Source organism: Rhinoderma darwinii, chromosome 5 (assembly GCF_050947455.1).
Source record: "Rhinoderma darwinii isolate aRhiDar2 chromosome 5, aRhiDar2.hap1, whole genome shotgun sequence".
Taxonomy (NCBI): Eukaryota; Metazoa; Chordata; class Amphibia; order Anura; family Rhinodermatidae; genus Rhinoderma; species Rhinoderma darwinii.
The window spans coordinates 307,942,610-307,967,133 of record NC_134691.1 but is presented as its reverse complement, the minus strand read 5'-3'; the positions used below and the strand labels follow the sequence as shown (position 1 = coordinate 307,967,133).

General features: G+C 40.8%; 1 protein-coding gene across 7 annotated transcripts in view; it reads left to right on the top strand.

The window, feature by feature from the left end:
• Positions 1 to 24,524, top strand: part of DIP2C (disco interacting protein 2 homolog C) — a 443,314-nt gene that overhangs the window by 295,165 nt on the left and 123,625 nt on the right. For all 7 annotated transcript variants that reach the window (XM_075827418.1, XM_075827421.1, XM_075827417.1 and 4 more), the window contains 4 exons: positions 556 to 753; positions 15,700 to 15,791; positions 20,263 to 20,373; positions 23,058 to 23,181. In XM_075827418.1, coding sequence (XP_075683533.1) covers positions 556 to 753; positions 15,700 to 15,791; positions 20,263 to 20,373; positions 23,058 to 23,181 — 525 coding nt within the window. The remainder of the gene's footprint in view (positions 1 to 555; positions 754 to 15,699; positions 15,792 to 20,262; positions 20,374 to 23,057; positions 23,182 to 24,524) is intronic.

Sequence of the window (24,524 nt, the reverse complement as noted above, 5' to 3'; positions counted from 1 at the left end):
CTACGGTCGTGTGCATGAGGCCTGAGCTGGCAAAGTATGCTGGGAGGCTTATGTTCTGAAGCCTGCAGAATTGTGAATTCTGCTCTGGGGTGTAATACAGACTGTAACTCTGGATCACTGGTAGATAAGTAATGAAATGAAGTTACAAAGTTACCTTACTTTTTATTTAGCTTAGATAGAAAGCTAATTACGAAATTCTTGTGTTCCTGTTACTATTTTGGAAGATCAGATGAACGATACATCATTAATTCTAAGCTTTTTGGGACACATGGCAGCGGAGTGTAGATAAACTGCTGTCTGTTTCCACGAGCAACCAGCAGAATTTTAAATGACTCATGAAGGCAGTTATATGTATATGAACAAAGTAACAAAATTTAAAAAATTAACTCAGTGTTTGTAAAGTTTTTTAGTTATTTATGTAAATTTAAAACTGGGAAAATTATGCTTAAACTTACAAACTCACGTGAGTACACAAGGAATGCCAAATGGCGTCTGTGCGTCTAGTGCCGTAGGATAGTTCATTTCTGTTGTATTGACATTATATTTTATCTGAAGTTCAACAGCCGGACCCAAACCAGCCGAAGCCAGAGGGAGCACAGATGTTAGCCATGCGAGGAGAGCAGTTGGGAGTAGTCACAAACTGGCCGCCTTCATTAGAAGCAGCACTACAGCGATGGGGAACCATATCACCTAAAGCGCCCTGCCTTACCACTATGGATACAAATGGAAAACCACTCTACATATTGACATATGGTAAGACTCTAGATTTGTGTGGTTTTGGTAAAAATAAAAAATAAAAATCTGTTTAATGTCATTGACAACACTTTAACTGAATGTTATGAAACCGACTGAAGAGGTCTATTACTTTGAAACATAATAAAAATAAGAATAGATGGAAAGATAAGGTGAAAATCAAACACCATAAAGGCTATTGAAGTTGTGGGATTGACTTTTGCATACAAATGAATCCGTTAAAATGCATATAATGAAGATAATGTCATTTTGATTAATGACTTTAATGACTTCTTTGTTCTAAAATTTGTTACCTTAAAGTTCAAGGGATGGATTTAATATATAAATGCATCTGTTTGTATTGAGTCGTTGTTACGGGTATAATAGACTATGCAAAAGAGCTGACTATCTGGCTGGTCAGAAAAGAACGGGGCTGTGAGTCAATTCCACTCTACATTTTTTAGTTTTACATTTTTCACTCTACACCTCCACGACTGCACCACCAGGAGGGATTCCCCGCCTCCAAAGGGACAGGAAACAATAGGAGGCCGTTTAAATTCCCCCTCATCCTTACCTTCTCCAGTTGTTTCCTGTCCCGTGGGACACGGTAAGCAGGATCTGTGCGGAGCTCTGTGGGATCAGGTTTTCTTCAAGCACCCCGGTCTTTTCTCTTCCCCCTGGACGAACGAGCGGTGTATCTATCAGGGAGGACTGGGGCAGGGAGCTCAGGTCTGAGCGGCAGATGCCTCCTCTCCAGCTCCTTGACTTAAGTCCTGCAGTGTGTTTGTACCATTTTCAGGTTTCACACCCCCACCCCTTAAAGTGGACCTGTCACTAGGTCCTACAAAGTGAGTAAGTTTCACCTAATAGCCGCTGTGTCTACGAGTCCAGCGGTGTTTGTCCTGTACTTGTGTGTCCCCTAGTTGCTGAGCTATGGACCCCTCTTTATTTAGCAACCAATATGGAAATGACGCGCTGGCTAGCCAAGTGGGTTTGGCTGCCAGTGATTCTTAGTGGGCGGAGCTACCACTGAGCCTCTGACACTGACCAGTGTGAGGCTGTTTCTTAAAGACTGTCTTTAGGAAACAGCCTCACACGGATAGGTCAGCGTCAGAGACTCTGTGTGTATCACTGTGACAAACCGATCAGCGGGGAGAACAATAGTGAAGCAGGGCGCACTGTATGAAAGCCGCTATGCCATGGAAGATATAATTTGCAGGTTTTCCGGCTTTAATGATCGGCATCACAGCGACTGTTAAAGAGGTGCTCTCATTTATAGATTGAGCCTGCTCGCATGCTGCCAAGTATTCTGTGTAAGTGTCACAGCCAGTCTTCAGCCAGCGTGATCTCACGCAATGACGCTGGGTGAAGACAGTCTTTAGGAAACAGCCTCACACAGATACCGTGTTTCCCCGAAAGTAAGACAGTGTCTTACTTTCTTTTTATCCCCAAAAGCCCCACTATGTCTTACTTTCGGGGTATGTCTTATATTGGGAAAAAATTGTCGAATTATTATTTTTTTTTTTCACAAACTTTATTTAACTGTTTTACATTTTTTTTTTTAGTCCCACCAGGGGACTTCACTATGCGATGTGCCGATCGCATATATAATGCTTTGGTATACTTAGTATACCGAAGCATTATTGCCTGTCAGTGTAAAACTGACAGGCAACCTATTAGGTCATGCCTCCGGCATCGCCTAACAGGCAGATGCTGAAGGCAGACCTGGGGGTCTTTGTTAGACCCCCGGCTGTCATGGAAACCCGACGGCGACCCGCGATTTGTTTGCGGGGGCGCCGATCGGGTGACAGAGGGAGCTCCCCCCTCTGTCAAACACATTAAATGCCGCTGTCACTATTGACAGCGGCATTTAATTGGTTAAACTGCCGGAATCGGCGCGCGCTTCGATTCCGGCAGTTGCAGCAGGAGCCAGGCTGTGTATAACAGCCGTGCTCCTGCCGCTGATCGCGTGGGTACAGTCTCAGTACCCGCGCCATCACAGGACGGATATATCCGTCCTCCTGCGCGAACTAGCAGCTGCTGAGGACGGATATATCCGGCGCGGTGACGTATGGAGAGGGGGGCGGCGCGGAAGTGGGCAGGAGGCGGCAATACCCCCGTGTTTCCCCGAAAGTAAGACATATGTCTTACTTTCGGGGTACGGCTTATATTAGCCGACCCCCCTGAAACCCCCGATACGTCTTACAATCGGGGGTGTCTTACTATCGGTAGGTCAGCGTCAGAGGCTCAGTGGTAGCTCTGCCCATTAAGAATCACTGGGTCTAATAACTCACTTTGTAGGACCTAGTGACAGGTCCTCTTTAAAGGGAATCTTTGATGAAAACCATAGTTTCTTATTGTAATACTTCATTAGGGAATCCTTCATACTCTCTTATTAATAATCCATGCGATCGCCAGGATTGTTAGGCAGCAGCCAAAATAAAGTTAAGTGCTTCCTAGCAACATGCCCTGCCACCAGAGACAACCATGTTGAATTTCCATGCTCTGGTGGAGACCAGCAGGGTCACCTTCTATATTACAGAAGTGCCATTAGGGTGTATTGCTGATGCTTGTTACAGGCAATGTATCCTTGTTAGAGGTATTTTTTTTTTTAACATTCTTTATTTTTGGGTATTTTTCAACACAAAAAAATCATAACAAGCCAAAAGTATACAGCAATACAGAAAACATAAGCATCCATCTTACATATTGAATCAGCAAAAAAAAAAACACGCATAGAGCATCAAAAAATAAACAAGCGTTAGAGTTATTTTTTAATAATTATTTTAGCAGATTCAATTAAAAACTCCAATGCAGAATTTGGTTACTTCAACATCAACAAATCTGCAGCCGAGTGAATTCTAGTATAAAACTGCTGAAACAAAGAGAAGATGGCTAGGGACAAAATGTTGTCATATATGGTGGCTTAGATGAGGTTGCTACCATCTTTGCATATTACCTTGAGATGATACCCTTTAAATGCCAGCGAAGTGTCTTAGGCTGTACTAGATGTAAGGTACACGGTACTGTTGAGTAGTTAGTGGACAACAGTGGCGTTACTAATGCCAGGGTTACGTGCCCTATGTCTATTGCTTTATGCCCAGGGTCTCTTGGAGTGGCAGTGGTAACTTTGTTCAGTTGTGTCTGCGTTCTCCCCTACCGCCAGTGCCCCAGGTATCTTTTGAGTCTGACACCATAACTGGTGGACAAAGTAGGAGCTATTTAATTATAGAATTATAGGAAATTTCCCTATTATTTCATTTATGTTATTGGAAGTTAAAGAGGCTCTGTCACCAGATTTTGCAACCCCTATCTGCTATTGCAGCAGATAGGCGCTGCAATGTAGATTACAGTAACGTTTTTATTTTTAAAAAACGAGCATTTTTGGCCAAGTTATGACCATTTTTGTATTTATGCAAATGAGGCTTGCAAAAGTACAACTGGGCGTGTTGAAAAGTAAAAGTACAACTGGGCGTGTATTATGTGCGTACATCGGGGCGTTTTTACTTCTTTTACTAGCTGGGCGTTCTGACGAGAAGTATCATCCACTTCTCTTCAGAACGCCCAGCTTCTGGCAGATCACGCTGTGACGTCACTTCCCCAGGTCCTGCATCGTGTCAGACGAGCGAGGACACATCGGCACCAGAGGCTACAGTGGATTCTGCAGCAGCATCAGCGTTTGCAGGTAAGTAGCTACATCGACTTGCCTGCAAACGCCGATGCTGCTGCAGAATCATCTGTAGCCTCTGGTGCCGATGTGTCCTCGCTCGTCCGACACGATGCAGGACCTGGGGCAGGAAGTGAGTGACGTCACAGCGTGATCTCTCGAGAACACGCTGTCTGCACTGCCAGAAGCTGGGCGTTGTGAAGAGAAGTGGATGATACTTCTCGTCAGAACGCCCAGCTAGTAAAAGTAGTAAACACGCCCCGATGTGCGCACATAATACACGCCCAGTTGGACTTTTACTTTTCAACACGCCCAGTTGTACTTTTGCAAGCCTCATTTGCATAAATACAAATGGTCATAACTTGGCCAAAAATGCTAGTTTTTTAAAAATAAAAACGTTACTGTTATCTACATTGCAGCGCCTATTTGCTGCAATAGCAGATAGGGGTTGCAAAATCTGGTGACAGAGCCTCTTTAAGTATTGTACATATATTGTCTTTTTATATAATGGCATATTCTAAAAAATAATGCAGTTATTCACCAACGTAATCCTGGAGAATCCATACCTGGGGGAATAACCTTGTTGAGCAATGCCCCAAAGAAAAGGGGAATGTAATATGACGTCAGACCCAAAGGTCCAAGGAGTAAGACAACTAAAGTTTTTTGTGTTTTTTCTCTTTTGGGTGGTTTTTGTCTGTTTTGATTCTAAACCGTTTGACATAAGAAAGGTAAATATTTCTAGAATTCCTTAGGTAATTGCAACTCATAGAATTTGTGTTGAAAACTTTTTAGCTACCGTTAATTTGGTTTACGGTGAACGCTTCCTTGCCTGTGTGCTACAAGTTCAAAGCATCCCTCATAAAGAACTGTATGTCCCTCTGGTGGTAATATTAATGCTTGTACCTGCTCTCGGGGCTGGTATATGTATTCTGTAAATGTGTAGAGTACTTCAGCAGTTTGATAAAGGAAAATCAAAGATAATACACAGGGGATACAGGTTACTGGTGCTTTGTCTGCTTTTTCCCCAGTTCTGTTTATTGGTTCTGTCATGTATTTCACCATGGAATATGTAGCGGGATTGACAGGTTGGCAACAAGTAACTTAAAAGCTGCTTAGGAACTATACGTCCCAGCACATCCTGCTAGTCTCTCTTTTATAACTACAGAAGTCCACAAGTATTTACACATATTGAGACTCCAATATAAAATCTAGCACAGAAAATGTTCTTACTAGTGCAATGTCAGAGGGTATCATGGGGGACTTTCTGGCTTAGTGCTCATGCACAACACCGTACTGTGGCATCCGTACAATTTACGAGTAATAAAGAGCCATAGTACACCGGCCATAAAATTCTTTCGGGCCGTACTGTTCCTTTTGTATACATCAAATTCATACAGAGGTGTTTTTTTTTTAACGTAGAATTCTGTAAGATGCCGTATTACAGAGGTATTCTCTTCTTTGCTTTTAGGGGAGAATAGCGCTGTAAAAAAAAAGCATTGCATGGAGTCACTATACATAAGTCACAAAGTACTTGCGGCTCTGTAGTACAGATCAACAGGGAGTCTGAATTTCTCAATACAGCCTCTATGCAGGCGGCTCTGAAATGTGCATGAGACCTAAGGGTATGTTCACACATACCATTTTTCTTGTGCAGCTGCCACTAGGAGGAGCTCACTACATACAGATTTTTACAGCTCACATTGAGTTCAATACTAGCTGTATACATCCATAAGTAGTGAGCTCCCCCTAGTGGTGGCTGCATGCAGCAAGAATATTACCCTTCGACTGACTATATGAACGGAAGCAGAGGATTTGGAGCTCTATGGGTAATAATGAAGGTCTAAGGTCTATGTGGGCATTAACTTTTAGTAAGGAAAAAATTACATTTGGCAGAGCTCTCAGTGTAGTTTGGGTTCATCCTGAGTCCTGCTATGGAGCCCTATGATTTCTGTCTATGCCCCTGGATATTAGCCAACAGAACTAGCACTAGTTACTTTAAAAGCACACTCCCCAGAAATCCTTCATTGTATTTGTTGCTGAGCTCTGAAAAAGCACTTCGTAAATGGGTTCTAAATTGGAGCACTTAATGGCCGACGCTATGATCCAGTCAGGCTGTCTACAGATGATCATTTCTAAAAATTGCTCCAGTGATTTGTTGTGCGATCAGACCGTGCAAACACCCGTAACGTGACATGAAATGCAATTTTCCTGGCAATGATAAATGCACTGTCTTAAATGGCAGCTACTAAGCAATCACATATTCATTTTCTCTTTACTTGTTGTGCTGATGATAAAATTATATTGGAATTAGCATTTGTGGCCTTCTGTATATCTGGGTCATCTGTACGGGTTGTATAGAACGGTAACTTCATCCTTGTTGCAGATCTGATCTTTTCATAGAACATTGAATAATCAGAGCCTAACAAATACCAATTCAAATTCATACTGCATATATCCGCAGAGGTTGTTTCTGTCTTAAAGGCTTTGTACACTTTTGAAGACAATATTTTTTGTAATAAATCAATGTTTTTTATTTTATTTTGAACAACTTTTGAATTGTTTTTTTATTTAAAAAAAAATATTTAACTTTTTGAGATACCGCTATTTTTTTGCAATAAAGGTTTTTATTTGGTTTTACAATATAAGCAATAAAGACATCAAGTACAAAGGATATAAATGGAAAAGAAAAAGGAAAAAGCAAACAGGTCTACTTGAACTGTGATTATCCAATCACATATATCAAAACAACAGTAGGTCGGTAAAGTAAAACCAGAATGGCAGTATAAATTTGAGAGACATTGGAAACCTCAAGTAACTGGACCAATACTGAACCAATTAGCTCTTGGCACCTGAGAAGACAGTGAAACCTAGTGGGAGAGCTAGAAAAGCCAAATAGAAAGGGAGGGAGTAAAGTCGGGGGGAGTGGAGCAGGGAAAGAAAGAAGAAAAAATTAGAAATTAAATATAAGTTAAATAATACACTTACGTGGCCAGAAAATGAGATGGCGAAGAACATCGAGATACCGCTTCTATGTATCATGTATACGTAGAATCTGTATCTTGCATTTAAAGGTGTTTTTCAGCAGGACTGACCGCTTTGGTGAATGCTGGTCCTGGGTGTCAGAACTTAGATGTGATCGTTAAGAGCTGGATCCTGCACGTCTCTGACACGCAGGACCAGCGTTCACCGAAGCAGTCAGTCCTGCCGACCTGATGGCTTGGTCTTTGAGATACTGCTTCTATGTATACAGGATACATAGAAGCTGTATCTTAAAAAGTAAATTATTTTTTAATAAAAACCAATTCAAAAGTTGTTTAAAGTGAAATAAAGCGTTGATTTATTTTTTAAAAATTGCCTTCAAAACTTTAAATAGCCTTTAAAGAGATGTTCTCATTTTAATTAAATGAAGCTTAATCGTTGTATAATGAATTCAATGTTTTCATTAGTTTTCAACCACTGACTGCAAACAGAGATGTTGAAAATGGTAAGGGATTTAAAAACACAAAGTATGTCAGAAATTTGCAGAACTGTGTTTAGGTCTTTCCAATCTTTATTGCATACGCACATAGACCTGAATGGAGAGAGACGCACACCTCTCCATTCTCCATTGTGTTAAGCCCCCTACCTGCCTCTGCATTCTCCATTATGTGCAGCCTCCTCTCCGTTGTGTGCAGCCTCCTCTCCGTTGTGTGAAGCCTCCTCTCCGTTGTGTGCAGCCTCCTCTCCGTTGTGTGAAGCCTCCTCTCAGTTGTGTGCAGCCTCCACTCTGTTGTGTGAAGCCTCCTCTCTGTTGTGTGAAGCCTCTCCGTTGTGTGAAGCCTCCTCTCCGTTGTTTGAAGCCTCCTCTCCGTTGTGTGAAGCCTCCTCTCCGTTGTGTGAAGCCTCCTCTCCGTTGTGTGAAGCCTCCTCTCCGTTGTGTGAAGCCTCCTCTCCGTTGTGTGAAGCCTCCTCTCCGTTGTGTGCAGCCTCCTCTCCGTTGTGTGCAGCCTCCTCTCTGTTGTGTGCAGCCGCCTCTCTGTTGTGTGCAGCCTCCTCTCCGTTGTGTGCAGCCTCCTCTCCGTTGTGTGCAGCCTCCTCTCCGTTGTGTGCAGCCTCCTCTCTGTTGTGTGAAGCCTCCTCTCCGTTGTGTGAAGCCTCCTCTCCGTTGTGTGAAGCCTCCTCTCCGTTGTGTGAAGCCTCCTCTCCGTTGTGTGAAGCCTCCTCTCCGTTGTGTGAAGCCTCCTCTCCGTTGTGTGAAGCCTCCTCTCCGTTGCGTGCAGCCTCCTCTCCTTTCAGACTACAGCTTTACCAATAGAATGTGGATAAGCCATAAATGGAAAATTCCTTTACAATGTGTTTACCTGATCTGTGGTTCACATGTTTCTGCAGGTTCCTTATGTGTATATAAAATACATTTTGTTATGTTAAGTAGTCATCCTCTCATAATTTCTGTAGTATACAATTCCCAGTTACGGGTAGTCAGTGCACCGATGGTTAATTGGCATAGAACTCTTGGTGGTGGTCCGTTACTGTACATAACGGACAATTGTTAGGCTGGGTTCACACGAGCATGTTACGTCCGTAATGGACGGAACGTATTTCGGCCGCAAGTCCCGGACCGAACACACTGCAGGGAGCCGGGCTCCTAGCATCATAGTTATGTACGACGCTAGGAGTCCCTGCCTCGCTGCAGGACAACTGTCCCGTACTGTAATCATGTTTTCATTATGGGACAGTAGTTCCACGGAGAGGCAGGGACTCCTAGCATCGTACTTAACTATGATGCTAGGAGCCCGGCTCCCTGCAGTGTGTTCGGTCCGGGACTTGCGGCCGAAATACGTTCCATCCATTACGGACGTAACATGCTCGTGTGAACCCAGCCTTACTGATTCTGTAGTCTATATAGTACACATGATCCCAGTTGGTCCAATGGTGTATCAGAGCATATCTGCCTGGTGTCTATAGGACTGATTGGAAAAAGCAATGTCATTATTGCCCATTTAAAGTAAAGTTTCGTACCATGCTATTACTCCAGTGCAGCCATAAACTCATTATTAACATGGATAAAATTGAGCAATTGAGCCTTTTAAGTCTGTTGCTTGCTTTTTGGAATCTCATGTTATTTAGGCATTTGTACACAAGACCTTTCACAGTTTCATAACTGCGAAGGGAGGTTCTTTTTACATTGTGTTGCTCCCTCATACTGGGAAATAGGGCTTCCTAAAAAGTTTTGCTTTACATTTAATGCTCTGTCACCAGATTATAAGTGCCCTATCTCCTACATAATCTGATCGGCGCTGTAATGTAGATAACAGTGATTTTTATTTTGAAAAACTAGCATTTTTGACCAAGTTATAAACAATTTTAGATGTACGCTAATTAGTTTCTTAATAGACAACTGGGCGTGTTTTTACTTTTTACCAACTGGGCGTTGTACAGAGGAGTGTATGACGCTGACCAATCAGTGTCCAATCAGTGACCAATCAGCATCATACACTTCTCATTGTTCCAGCCCAGCTTCTTTCACTGCACAATCATGCTGCAACAATGGGCTGGAACAATGAGAAGTGTATGACGCTGATTGGTCACTGATTGGTCAGCGTCATACACTCCTCTTCACAATGCCCAGTTGGTAAAAAGTAAAAACACGCGCAGTTGTCTATTAAGAAACGAATTAGCATAAATCTAAAATTGTTTATAACTTGGTCAAAAATGATCGTTTTTCAAAATAAAAACCACTGTTGTTATCTACATTACAGCGCCAATCAGTTGCAGTAAAAGTAACGTAAACTTCTTTAAAGCGTAACTAAACGTTCAATCAACTTTTTATTTTCTAGCAGCATGTGTAATATAAATATATTTTGTAATATACTTTATTAATGAATTTGGGCTCCTTTTTTTGTTATATGTGTTTTAAATGGCCACTCTGACACTTTTCTACCACATTTTATTTCTTGTATTTCTCCTGTTGCTAGCAGAAATCCGTACACCGTTTGAATGTATCAGTGTACGGATTCTGCTGCCTATGAGTACGGGTGGGTGGTGGCCCCATCCTGACGTCAGATGTGCACGCCCCCATCGTGACGTCAGGAAGGTCTGTCTGCCTCTATACACTACATAGTTCTCTAGCAGCAGAGCGCATGAAAGAGACTGTGTGCACTGGTCTCTGTGCCTGGATGATTCTCCCCCTTCCCTCCGGCAAAGAGTCTCAGGACACTGTAATCTAAACTGCTAATTAGCATCAGATAAGACTAGGACTGCTCCACCCCCCCCCCCCCCATCCCCTCCCCAGGCACCCTGCCAACCTGTCTTATCTTCCCTGCACTTGCCAGGGAAAGTGAAAAAGAAAAACTCTGATTGCTTTCTTCTGGAGTGGGCAGAGATATTTACATCTCTGTATATAATGTGTGCTGCTGTGCATAGCTCAGTGCACGCTCACAGTATTGTAGTTATCACCTCAGAGTTCACTGCCCATGAAAGATACAGACAAATCGTAACATCACACACAGTAAGACACGCCCCTTGCAACTGCCAGAATCAGGAAGTGTGAGAAAATAGATGTGGACGGTGTCACAAGAAAAAAAAGCTGCAAAAAAGGTACTTTGAAGTGAAAAAAAATTGCTAGGAGTCATGTCTTCACATAGAGGGACATAATAGCAGTTTAAATTTATTTTTTTTGCGAAAGTTTAGCTACGCTTGAAGGACTTTATCTTTTCAGCTAGGTTCACAGATTTTTTTTGCTGTTCATTGATATTTTTGCTAATTGTCAGATGTTGGCTGTGAGGTTGGAGTCTTAGAGCTTGCTGGAGTTTTTGAAAATTGCTGTCGCCTTTTTTGTGGCATTTTTTAAGGTTCCTACTAGAGAAAACACCACATGATAAATCAAAATACAGGTAAAAATACAGGCACAGTTTTTTTTATTTTTGTAGAACATTTTCAGAGAGTGAAATGAAACTCCTAAAGTTTTCAGTTTTTTTTATTCTTGGCAATTTGGTTGGAATGTTTGGTCGAGTTCTGCCATAGTAAATCTTTGGCAAATAAACTTTAAAGACGGTGTTGATTTCCCTGACCTCAATGTTTATATTTGAAGTGAAAAGGCAAATCTTATTAAATAGTCTCACACTCCAACTTCCTCTCTTATTAAATAACTGCCTTGCCCCTTGGCTGCAAGAAAATATATAAGAACATTTATTTTGTCTTGAAGTTCAGTCTGTGTGACTGATCCCGGCTGTAGTCACTCATTAACCATTAACACACTTTGTCATGAAGTCATGCAGATTAAATATTCAAAGAAAATAATGGTTTTGTAATTATAACAAGGTTATAGAAAGAAAGTTCATGTGAATAATTCACACATAGTTCACTATTGGGCGTTGCGCATCTCGGACGTGAAAAACTGGTGTTTTTCACTTTCGATGTGCATCTGTGTTCGGCGCTGCGGGACGCGATATCACACTTCCCCCATAGACTAGAATCTATGGAGGGATGCGTGAAGCGTCAAAAAATAGGACAAGTCCTATTTTCTCTCGGATTCTTCACACGGTCCGTTGAAACAACGGCCGTGTGAACGGCCACATTGAATTATATAGGTCCGTGTGACGGCCGTCACACGGACGTTTAACACGTTCGTGTGAAAAAGGCCTTACGTAGTAGATATGCAGAAAGTTTAAAATCTAGCCCTAACATGTGAAAGTTAGTTTTACGGTAAGTACCAAGAAGTGGGTAAGTGGAGAAAATAAATTTATTTTTATTTTATCAATTTTCTTTTTTTTATACGGAGTATCTCCTAACAAATCATAATAGAACTTTATAAGAAATTATAGAAGAATATGTCATCTTCATTATTTTTCCACATTGCTTTTTTCTTTATATTTGGCACCCATTTTCTTTTTTAGCGGCACCAGTGCAAAACTGCCCAATATTATTATATGTCATAAGTCAAGATCATGATAGCCTTTTGAAATAAATTATAAAATAATATGTAATGTTTGTTTCATTCATTCTTTCCTTTTTTTTTAATCAAAAATGTTGCCTACATCTAAGAATAATTTTCAGGGAGACATGAGATGAGGCAGAAATGCATGTTATGTAAAGAACACCCATAGTAAAGGCCACACCCCATTCTCTTTACCCATTTTAAGTGGAAAATGTACTACTCATGTGCTTCCACTTGACCTGCTTGGTGGGAGAAGAGCTTTTGCAAGACCCCCACCATATGTGTAATTGACATGTCATGCAAATATTTTATTTGAAACAACTCTAATGCTCTTACGGTAAAGAATCCCTGCCTACTAATGATAACATTATCTTTCTTACGTATCCAACAGATATCCCCTTAGTGCTTATAATAAAATTTATGTTAGAGCTATATACTGACCCTGAATGTATTTTTACATGATTAAGATCACCTCTAAGTTGTCATTTCTCCAAAGCCAAGTTTTCCAACATTTCATTGTAAAATAGTACCGCACTATTTTTCCAGCAAGTTGTACAAATATCACAAGGTGATTGAACAAATATCCCTCTCCCTAAACTAATCGCTCTTTATTCCTCAGAAATTCTTCCTAACTAATGGGCTGTCTGGTATTGCAGCCCAAGTAAATGGGACTGAACTGCAATGCCAGACAGTCTATGGATATATATGGTGCTGTTTTAATCTTGGAACACCTTTAAATTATATTCTGTTATAAGTTAAAAAAAACTAACACAATTCTGTATTTACTTCCTATCAAGGGTCTATTATTCAAAAAAATGCCCCAAATCTATGTCAATTTTTATTTACAGACTGTTAACTCAGTGCATCTTATATCCGAAACGTCATGTTCCTTTTAAGGATTATTTATTGCTTTGACCGGTCAGTAGATTATATCCAGATCCAGGCATCATTTTCCTTACAGTCTGAAATGAATATAAATATTTGAATATGAACATTTTCTTTTGAAATCCTCTCTTGTTATGTATTTTTATTTTTGCTTTATTTAAAGTGTAGCTAAACTTTTGAAAAAAACTTTTGACATGTTATAGTGACATGCCAGAAGTTGTGATCAGTGGGGGTTCCGAGCACTGAGACTTACTATTTATCCTGTACACCACTTGCTTGGCTTTCCTCGGAAAGCCAAACAGAAACAGAGCAGCACAGCGCTCACCCGAGCTATTCTGCCGGTTCGTTTTAGCTTTCAGTGGCGGTCTCAGTGCTAGGACCCCCACCGATCAAAACTTCTGACATGTCACTATGACATGTCAGAAGTGTTTTTTAAAGTTTAGTTACCCTTTATAGTCATAGCCAAACATATTTTTGAGAAGTCTTTTTTTCACTTCTCTGCCCCAAATAATAAACTTTTACATGTGCTCATGAAAGTTCCTCATCTGTTAGGCTGGGTTCACACGAACACATTAACGTCCGTAATGGATGGACGTATTTCGGCCACAAGTCCCGGACCGAACTCAGTGCAGGGAGCCGGGCTCCTAGCATCATAGTTATGTATGATGCTAGGAGTCCCTGCCTCTCCGTGGAACTACTGTCCCGTACTGAAAACATGATTACAGTACGGGACAGTTGTCCTGCAGAGAGGCAGGGACTCCTAGCGTCGTACATATCTATGATGCTAGGAGCCCGGCTCCCTGCACTGAGTTCGGTCCGGGACTTCCAGCCGAAATACGTCCGTCCATTACGGACGTTAATGTGGTCGTGTGCACCCAGCCTGAGTCTACTCTACACAGTATTTCACTTGCATGAGCAACAGTTTGTACTTCAGAGCTGCTCTTCTTAATTTAATGGGGGGGGGGGGTGCAGGAAATTGCAATCTTAGCTATTTTAAAGTTATGGAACTATGTCTTCTAGTGACCCAGTTACCCAGTATACAAGTATATACAGAAAGTTCCTTGCTCTCTCCTCCTTCTTCTTGCACACTTCCAACCACATGATGTTCTGTATGCATGCCCTGGAAGAAAGGACAGGAAAAAACTCCTTCTCGTAGAGTTTCCATTCTTTTCGATGGATGCAGAAGTTAGTGATAGCCTAGGAGAAAACAAATATTCATTTTAAGCAAAAACATATTGCGTTTTTGTTATTTGTAAAAGACAGTGAATAGTAGATAAGCAATATCCTAAGTCGATGACTTACATATAATACATGTTTTTATAACTGGACGCTGGAGATACACTTTATGTAGGTAATAAGATAAAGCAATGTCACTGGTTCCTGGTAAATTGCAGTTTGCACAATGGTTCAGACCAAACACAACTGCCTCTGCTGTTTTTAGCAGTGCTAAATTTGCTGAGTGTGTTATTTGGCACTCTGTAATATCATGTCTTTCCTGCATTGGGGTTCAGCTCATAGTAATTAATATGTATTTGTGGTTTTACATAGAACTGCAGGAGGAAATTATCAACATTATTAATTCAAAACAGTAAATTATTAAATAAAAATTCAGCTCCGCTACATCTGTAAACCTACTTTTAAAAGAGACAACTTATCTGAAATACCGAAATAGTGTTCTCCTTGCAGGATTTCCTAGACTTTGGGTGTGTTTACATCAGCGTCGGGTTCCGTTCATCGGTTCCGTTCGACCTTTCCGTTGGGGGAACCGATGAACGGAAAGCCAAACAGTAAGCATAGTTAGTTTGCGTTTGTTTCCGTTCCATAAAGATTCAGGGTTTTTTTAACGTAAACAATAGCGTAGTCGACTGCTTTATTGTTTCCGCAAAAAAAAAGAAGCTTTACGGAACAGAAACCAACTGTAACGGAAGCATTACCATTGAACTCAATGATAATGCAAACAGAAGCTAGGGTTTACGTTCATCGGTTCCTCAGACGGAAAGGTCGAATGGAACCGATGAGCGGAAGCCCGCCGCTGATGTGAACAGGCCCTTTTCAAACTCCCGCAGGAATAGAAGACCATTTCCCATCCATTTGAAACTAGTTGACTACAGTACTAGTTTTTAGACAAGCCACCATTTGTCTTTGTCTATCTGCTTCTACTTTTCATTCTGTTTTTGTCTTCCCCCGTTTCTCACAAGTCAGTAATGCAATTCCGTTTTTAGTGATGCTTATGCAGCAACGTGAAGTCCGAACCAACACAAGAAGTGATGCTGTGGAAAAAGTCAAAGAAGCCAAAGTTATGCCAAAGATGGTGTCAACTCACAAAAACTTAGTTGGCTACTCAAGAATGAAAAAAATAGAGACAATTTCCTTAGTGTACTGTCTATGGAAATGTTCATATTTTTGGAAACGCAGTAATCATTGTGTAAGATTTAGCTTGACTTTGTTATTTCAAACAATTTCATTCTCATATTACTTATATATATGTTTTTATCAACAGGAAAACTATGGACTAGAAGTATGAAGGTTGCCTACAATATACTGCATAAACTCGGAACGAAGCAGGAACCGATGGTCAGGCCTGGAGATAGGGTAAAGCTATGTACTGTGCACTTTTATCAGCTAACGGAAATGAAATAAAAAATTCAGCCCAGCTACATCTGTAAATCTACTTTTGAAAGAAACAACTTCTCTGAAATAGTGATCCTCCAGCAAGATTTCCTAGACTTTTCGACACTGCCGCAGGGATAGAATACCATTTCCTATCCATTTGAAACTGGCCGACTGTAGTACTAAATTTTAGAGAAGCCACCATTTCTTTTTGTCTGTCGACTTCCAATTTTCATTCTCTTTTGCTCTTCTCCGTTTTCTCACAAGTTGGTGGTGCAATTCCCTTTTCAGGGACACTTATACAGCAATGTGAAGTCTGAGCCGTGATTAACTGGGGAAAAAAAACCAGGAGATGATGGTCAGGCCTGGTGATAGGGAGTCTTTATGTACTGTGGTGTGGGCACAAGACTTTTTTTTCTACTTTAATTAAAGGGGTTGTCTCAGGCTGACAGCCCCTGCTCAAATGCCGTATTGAAACATACGGTCATAGAAAGAGACCCCCCAGAATGGGGAGCTGCTCTGTAAGAGCGCCTTCTGCTATTGCGGACTCGGCTCGTACATTCAATAAATGGACTGCGATTCACTTAAATTGCCTCCAAGTAATTCCTACTAATTTTCCTTAGCAGTGGCCAATACGTGGACTCTATTATATAATATATAAAGATATTATGTAAAGCAGGGCTCAGGGCCGGTCCGGTCCCCCAGCGATGGCATGTCCCGGTTTCAACTGTATCTGTGTCCTCAGAATGCAGATACAGTTGAGTTCAATGCTGGAGCAGGGAGCTGACGGCTCCTTGCTTAAGCATTCACTAGGTAATGCCGGCTCCAGCACTCCATATGTAATACAGGCGCAATGTAGTGACGTCATCGCGACTGTCTGTGCCAAGCTGCGCACTTCACAGACCGGAGGAGCAGCGGGAACTCCTCTACTCATTGTGGGAAAGGGGGTATGTGAGTAATTATTTTATTATTTTTTTATTAGGCAATATGGGGGCATTATACTGGCTATGGGGGGGCCGCTACGGGGCAATGTACTGTATGGGGGCAGCAATGGGTGCATTATACTGTATGGGAGCAGCAATGGGTGCATTTACACTGCATGGGGCAGCTACAGGGTCATTATACTGTTTGGGGGGCACTAAGGGGCTATACTGTGTGGAGACAACTATGGGGCATAGTTTTAGAATCATTATACTGTGTAGGTAGGCTCTATAGGGGCATTATACTGTGGGGGAAGCTAAAGGGGCATTATCCTGTGTGGGGGCAGCTATGGGGCTATTATCCTGTGTGGGGGCAGCTATAGGGGCATTTTACAGTGTGGGGGCAGCTATAGAGGCATTATCCTGTGTGGGGGCAGCTATAGAGGCATTATCCTGTGTGGGGACAGATATAAGGGCATTATTCTGGATGGGGGGCCACTAAGGGGTTTTTATATTGTGGGGGGCCCACTGGGTTGAGGCCCACTCAGATGTGTTTAGCAGCAGCAGGAGACCTTGAGCTCGCCCCTCCCCTGCCTGCACAATTATCGTTCTCAATTTCGATGTTGCAGGGACTTATTTTTCGAATGGAGCGAAGTACTGGCATCTAGCTATGAATGATGTTGCTATACGTCAGACGAAATGGGGCTAAGTATGGTAGTGGTGGGTCTCAAATAAAAGTCGGACCCGGCCTCAGAAAGTTTGTGAACCACTAATATAGAGGATGTTAAATTATACGTGTTGTCAATTTACGTTAATTAAAATAATCAGGCGTCTTCCAGATATTTTCCCCTGTATGTTACAATGTTACATTCTGATTGCTACAATGTAACCGGGGTGGGGGTGTACATGCTACAGATTTAAAATGTCTATCCGCATCTATAAATCAGCAATGTAAAGATACGCTGCATGTAGTTTGGGATTGCAAAAACCCATCTACTTGCATTGTACAGTAAAATGATGTCGATTTTCTCTGCATATTCCGCAACGCAAATCCGCATCAAATCCTGAACTTGTGAACTGGCCTTTAGGAGCATCATTTGCAGATTCTGTCATATTTGCCGGACAGAATAGCGCAGCAAGAAGCGCTGTTTTGTCCGTCGTGCAACGGATCCGCTCTAGTGTTTTCGTTGTTCTGAAGTGTGAACAGAGCCTAACAGAGAGAATTGGATTAATTGTGGTAAACTTTTAGCTATGAAAAATATTGTATATGTACAGGTTTTTAAAGGCTATGTAAACCTTTGAATGACTTTTTTATTTTATTTTATAAAAAGGTCATGTCAGAGACACGCAGGACCCGCTGACACTGAACCCGTCAGGTCTGCGGGACTGACTAATTCGGGTCACAGCGAAAGATACAGCTGCTCCGTATAGAGAATACAGAGCAGCTGTATCTCAAAAAGTAAAAATAATTTTTAATAAAAACAATTTAGAAAGTTGCACCAATCACACTCACTGACGTGTTTATTAAAAAAAAAAAAAAACACTTTCTATTATGCAGTAAGCTTTTTTTTTATTTTACTTAAGACCTGTCAGCCTTTTAGATATATTACATAGCCATAGAATCTGTTTGTTATTATATCATTTTAATACTTTCATTGATATTAAAAAACAAAACACAAACCTTCAGATTCTATAAATGATAAGATGACACGGAGGTCTCCGCATCTCTCCTCTTCCACACTAGCTGCAAATGTCACTGCACTGTAGAGGTATAATTATGTTTTAACACAGTAATTTCACAGCTCTGTTCTCTGAAAGGACAGGATTTAGCAAGGACTTACAGTGCAGATGGAATTCATACAATCAGCGAGCAGTTAACGTTGCTTGGTCTCACGAGAATAAATATGCTGTAGCCATTTAACTTCTTTTTATGTTTTTTTCCCCACCCATTGTGGGAGTGAGACCAGCTTAAACCTTTAATTTCCTTCTGAAAATACAATTCCAAAGACAGCTTTTTAATTACTGCCGTGTAAGTACAAATCTCTCATATTTGTGGGGCCACAATTACAAAGTACAGGCTTGTATATATTTAATACATCCTTCTACAGCAATAGATGAAAAGTTTTTCTTTTAAACATTTGAAAATACATGGTTAAAGTCAAATAATTATTGTAGATTGACAAATAAGAAAATAATTAATTATTTTCCAGTATATATATATACAGATATTTTTTGTATTTGGAACAATATTAAAGTGTCCCTCCAATTCAGTTCTCATAGGGCAACTCTGAGACGGCTGGAGGGTCTCGTGCATGGATCCTAGTAATTAGAATTAGCTTTCCTGAGAATAAGCCGGATCGGCACTAAATATACGGCTCATGCACAGACGTGAAAAGCCATGGAGTGCAGAGATCTTGGGGTTTATCCTGTCCTCCTCACTCTATTCTATGACTCCTAAGCTGGCCATACACTATTGCAATCTCTTTCCATTTGTCCGGGCCTTTTCTTGACACGGAAAATTGTATCAGGCTCCGACTGAAGGCACATATCCGTCAAAAACCTGATCTGATGAATATTTCCAGTCATTTCTCTTGTGTAGTCATAAATTTGCCATAACGATCATCCGATCAGCCCCAATATGCATGTGCCACTATTGTCATCGCTCTATCAATATTTACCTGTTCCATCTATTCACAGATTAATGCAGAGATATATCAGTATCTGTCAATGTAGTGAATGCCGTAGTTGTCCGTAACGACAATCTAACTAGTTATTATTGATTGCTCCACTATCCAAAATCATCAATGGCCAGCTTTTACAATTTTTCTTAAATCTATTTGATGTACCATCCTCTGTTAGTCCTCCTGAAAGTCTATGAATAAAATGACAAAAGGATGTTACCAGTCCACTTGTGTGCCTACACAAGGGGACTGCCACGGTCAGCATTGCTTTGTCAGTGTCAGACTTTGTAGGGACACGCCCCATTGACCAGGCGAATGGTTACACTCAGTTGTCAATTGTTTCATTCATTTCCAAGGAGAGTAGCAGAGTATCGGCACAACACAGCTCTAAGAGGGGATTCTCCAGAATTGTTATTTTATGGGGAATGCAACTATTTAGTAGAACAGACATGTCAGGAGAGATAACAGCGGACTATTGTGCTACATGTGGATTTTGGCGTGTATTTAATCCTTTTCATTGCAAAGGGTTAAATCTGTATTTCTGAAAAAGAATTAGCATGCGGCAAGTTTGATTTCCACGCTGATTTGCGCACCGAATATCTGCTATTCTACTACTAAAGAGGCAAAGACTGCAACAAGGAAGGATTTTTATGTCATATATTCTTACAAAACGTAGAAATTCTGAGAAATCTAGATTTAATATTATTTTTTCTTTTCTTGTTTATACGTTTTATGCTCTTTTTTTTTTTTTATAAATGTATTGCCATTTCCGTTACACTGATCTGTAGGTGATATACTCAGACTTATTTAATTGGTTTCACTCCTCGGTTAACAACTTCTTTGTACTCGTAGGTGGCCCTCGTCTTTCCAAATAATGACCCTGCTGCATTTATGGTAGCGTTTTATGGCTGTTTATTAGCTGAAGTTGTTCCAGTTCCCATTGAAGTGCCACTTACAAGGAAGGTAAGGTGCTGGTACCCCGGTGCTGCCCACAGTGTTTACTATGCAATTGAGACATGTAATTATAAATAATACTGCTAAATCTAGTGCAAAGCTTTATAGGTGACAGTGATTTGCAACTGCTGGTCGAGGAGCCTGAATTGAAGGCCCCATAACTTATAAAAGTTTTTGGTTGGAACAAAAGTTCCGGAAGCTCTTCGGAACTGTAGTGATTTCACAATATTTATTAAGAAAAAACAAAATAATGAATAATGTTCAAAACTGCATGTCTTCCCAACATATGGTTTTTAGACGGCACCAAACAGACACATGTGAATACGCCTTTAGTGGTAAATCAGAAACATACTACGTTATGAGAGGTTTCTCTACACAAGTCAGTATCTTGGCTTGCTTTGATGCTGTACTCGCTAGGTGCCATCATACATTGTCAATTCGAGCCTACTCTTGGACACAGTATATTAATATATACCATCATTGTAAACCTCAATATCCCATCTCTACCCCATGTCATATTCACATGGGTCAATGTATCTCCAAAGAAGGTAGTTGATCTGCAGGGTTAAAGGAATTCTCCTGGAAACGGTGCATGACACAGGGATTCTTTGCTTGGTGTTCTTTGAATCCCTGAGTCATGCACCACCCCCTCAAGTCTGGGCTGTTCCTTTAAGAAGGGAAAAAATATATATATATTTTTTTTACCCTGCTTGTTGACCACCAACTCTTCAATGTGAAGTCACCATCAAATAACACCCCAAATCTCAGCTACCTACTAGACTTCGCTGCATCATTTTAGGTTTCATATTAAATGCCTGTTTATTGTGTCTATTTCATTATAATCGGAGGCATGATGCTTGATTTTATTTACTGCAAACACGCACAATGTTATGTCGTAATTTGAAAATGTGACTTTAAGAAGTGTATTTTCTTCAATCGCAATTCAATTAATATATAAAAATGATCTGAGATGAATGTGACTCTATTTTAATGCCACATATTCACAAAGTCACTGTACATTACATAGATGATGAATTTGCTTCAGTCCTCCCGGCTCAGTTTGGCGCTGCAGGGCTGACAGAAGTCGAAGAGTGTTCACATAGACATGTAGCCTGCAGCTGAGAAGATGACGAACTGTGAGATTATTTTAAAATATGCATCTTGCAGCGGAGGAACACATGCTCGATCACATTTGTCATGTGTTTTTTTTTCTTCTTCGCCAGTATAAATTGCGTAGGAGTCTAATATGTTTTCCTTTAGAAACTCAACTAGTTTTAGTAAAGGTTCGCTTGCCTGGGTCTTCGGTCAGATGAAGGTTAGAGCTGAACACCAACTATAATGATGTCGTCTTGTTAAAGGTGTTTTTCCAGCCGATAAAAATTGATGGCCTATCCTCAGGATAGGCCATCAATAGCTGATGGGTCGGGGTCTGACTCCCGGGATCCCCGCCAATCAGCTGTTTTGAAGGGGCTGCAGCGCTCGAGCGCTGCTTCCCCTTCATTTCTTCTTGCTCACTGTGAATGTTCGACACACATTTAGCGGCGGTTCACAGGTATTGCAGGCTTTTCTCCCATTCACTTCAATGAGAGAAAAGGCTGCAGTACCTGGGAATCGCCGCTACATGTGTGTCGAACATTCACAGTGAGCAAGTAGAAATGAAGTGGAAGTAGCGAGCGTTGCGACCCCTTCAACACAGCTGATCGGCGGGAATCCCGGTAGTCGGACCCCAACAATCCGCTATTGATGGCCTATCCTGAGGATAGGCCTTCAATTTTTATTAAACCAAAAAGCAAATTAATTAGGAGCCTGAAGACCAGAAGGATAAGCATATTTAAAATATAAATCTTTTATTTAATTAAATATCTTAAAAACAAAAACATGAATATTACAAGCAATGTAAATAAGAATATAAGCAGAATGTATCAAAAGACAATGGTGTCAACAGAATACATTGCCATATTTAATAGACTTGGGTTAGTATACATTGGATATTGTCCACAGCATGAAAAATCTTGATTGATGCATAGATATATATATTTTCCACAAGCACAAACTGATGTAATTAAATAAAAGATTTATATTTTATATACGCTTATCCTTCTGGTCTTCAGGCTCCTAATTAATGTCCTTTTTGGTTTAATATATATCTAAGGAGTTTAACCACCGTAACAGTGTTATGGACTTTAAATGAGTATACTTAAATTTTTATTGGCTGGAAAACCCCTTTAACGTTTTCGCAAACTTGTAGAACTATTTCCATCAAGATTTTCTTTTATTTTTTAGTGGGAAAACCAGACCAGACCCCTCAATTATTCAGACCCCAAACTAGACCCATAAAATTAATTCAGACCCAAGACCAGCCCCTAAAATTAATTCAGACTCCGGATCAGACTCCTAAACTTATTCAGACCTTAAACTAGACCCCTAAAATTAATTCAGACTTCAGACCAGACCCCTGAAATTAACCAGACCTCACAACAAGCCCCTAAACAAATTCAGACCCCAAACCAGACCAAAAATAATTTATATAAAAAAACGCATTGGCGGGGATACTAACCTCCTCCAATGCATCTATTATGGCAGGTCTGTGGAGTCCGGACAGAGAGCTGGTCTACAGGATGACCTTTAGATACTTTGTATGAGATCCTAGGTTTGCTCCTGTATCATAATGATTCATGTTCTTTCTTCTCCAGGATGCAGGAAGCCAACAGATTGGTTTTTTGTTAGGAAGCTGTGGGGTTACTGTGGCCTTGACTAGTGATGCCTGTCATAAAGGACTTCCAAAGAGTCCTACTGGGGAGATACCACAATTTAAAGGTGAGGATCCAGGAGCACTTGATTAGAAGAATCTATTAGTTTGTGTCAAAACAGATAGGACATTACATCATACAGATCCCCTGTAACAAAGCCTGTCATTTGCTGCCACTCATTAATATGTTGTCAATAGTGTTATATAAGAGCGCGAGTTGAACATTTTCTTTAAGGGGGATTCCCATTGAAATTGGTCATTAGGGAGTCTTTCCGTTTCCGAGGAATAATTTCCTAATTGTACTGTTTGCTTGAGTAAGTTAAGATTGATGCTACAGACACACATCCCATGGGTTAAGGACAGATCTTCACACTTTTATTGAATAAAAGTGAAGGAAGCATGTTTTTGGCGTTGCTTTTGACACGGAAACTGTGTCGTAACCATGCCAAAAAACGGCTAATATCACCTCCCATTGATTTCAATGGAAGGCGGAGGCGGTTTTTTCCAGAGAGCAGAAAAAATGCTTGCAGGAAAAAGATGCGACGTGCTCTTTCTTCCCGCATTTCTGTTCTGAGGCTGAGAAAGCTTTTTTCGCTGCGTTATATGCCCACGGCGCTCAATGGCCGCGGGCAGAAAATGCCGCAATAAACGTGGCAAAAAAGTGCAGGCAGGTCATAATCTGCAAAAAACTTTGTGTGAACATACTCTTAAGGCTCTGTTCACACTGGCTTCAGTTATTACAGCTATGGCGGATGTGACGGATCCATTCTGTAACGGAAATTAATATATCTTAATGAATTTATAATGGGTCGATCATGGAGCCTAACAACAGTGTGAACAAAGCCAAACATGTATAGCGGATGTGTTGCCAATACTGTGCCATCAGATTTTATTTTGCATTAGTCTTCATAACTGAGCCTCACAGTAATTGTAAGTTGTAAATTTCCTTGTTATATATGTTACAATGATATGCTTGTTGCATACCATGCCATTCAATTTGATATTATTCACTTTAATTGGTTTACATTTTCTGCAGCTTCTGTTTCTTTTATCCATGTACGTACTGTCCTCTTTCCTGTTTAAAGGGTTTACCTACCATTAAAATTGATAGTATATATGGGTCCAACTATCGGGGCCCCAGCAGTCTTTAGAATCACAGATTTTCTTTGTATAGCAACGCTCCCATCCATTGGTTTGAATAGCAGTTCCCTGCATAGTGGGTGGATGGGAGTGTTGCTGTGCAAGGGGCTTCAATTGAATGGCAGGGGTTCCCGCAGCTGTATCCACACCGATCATTAAGTAATGGCGATTCCTAGTGAAATGTTATCACTTATGCTGGTGAATACTGCCTTAGGCTCCTTTTTGTTTTTCACAGGTTTTTATAATTTTTTTAGAGTGAACAAATATAAGA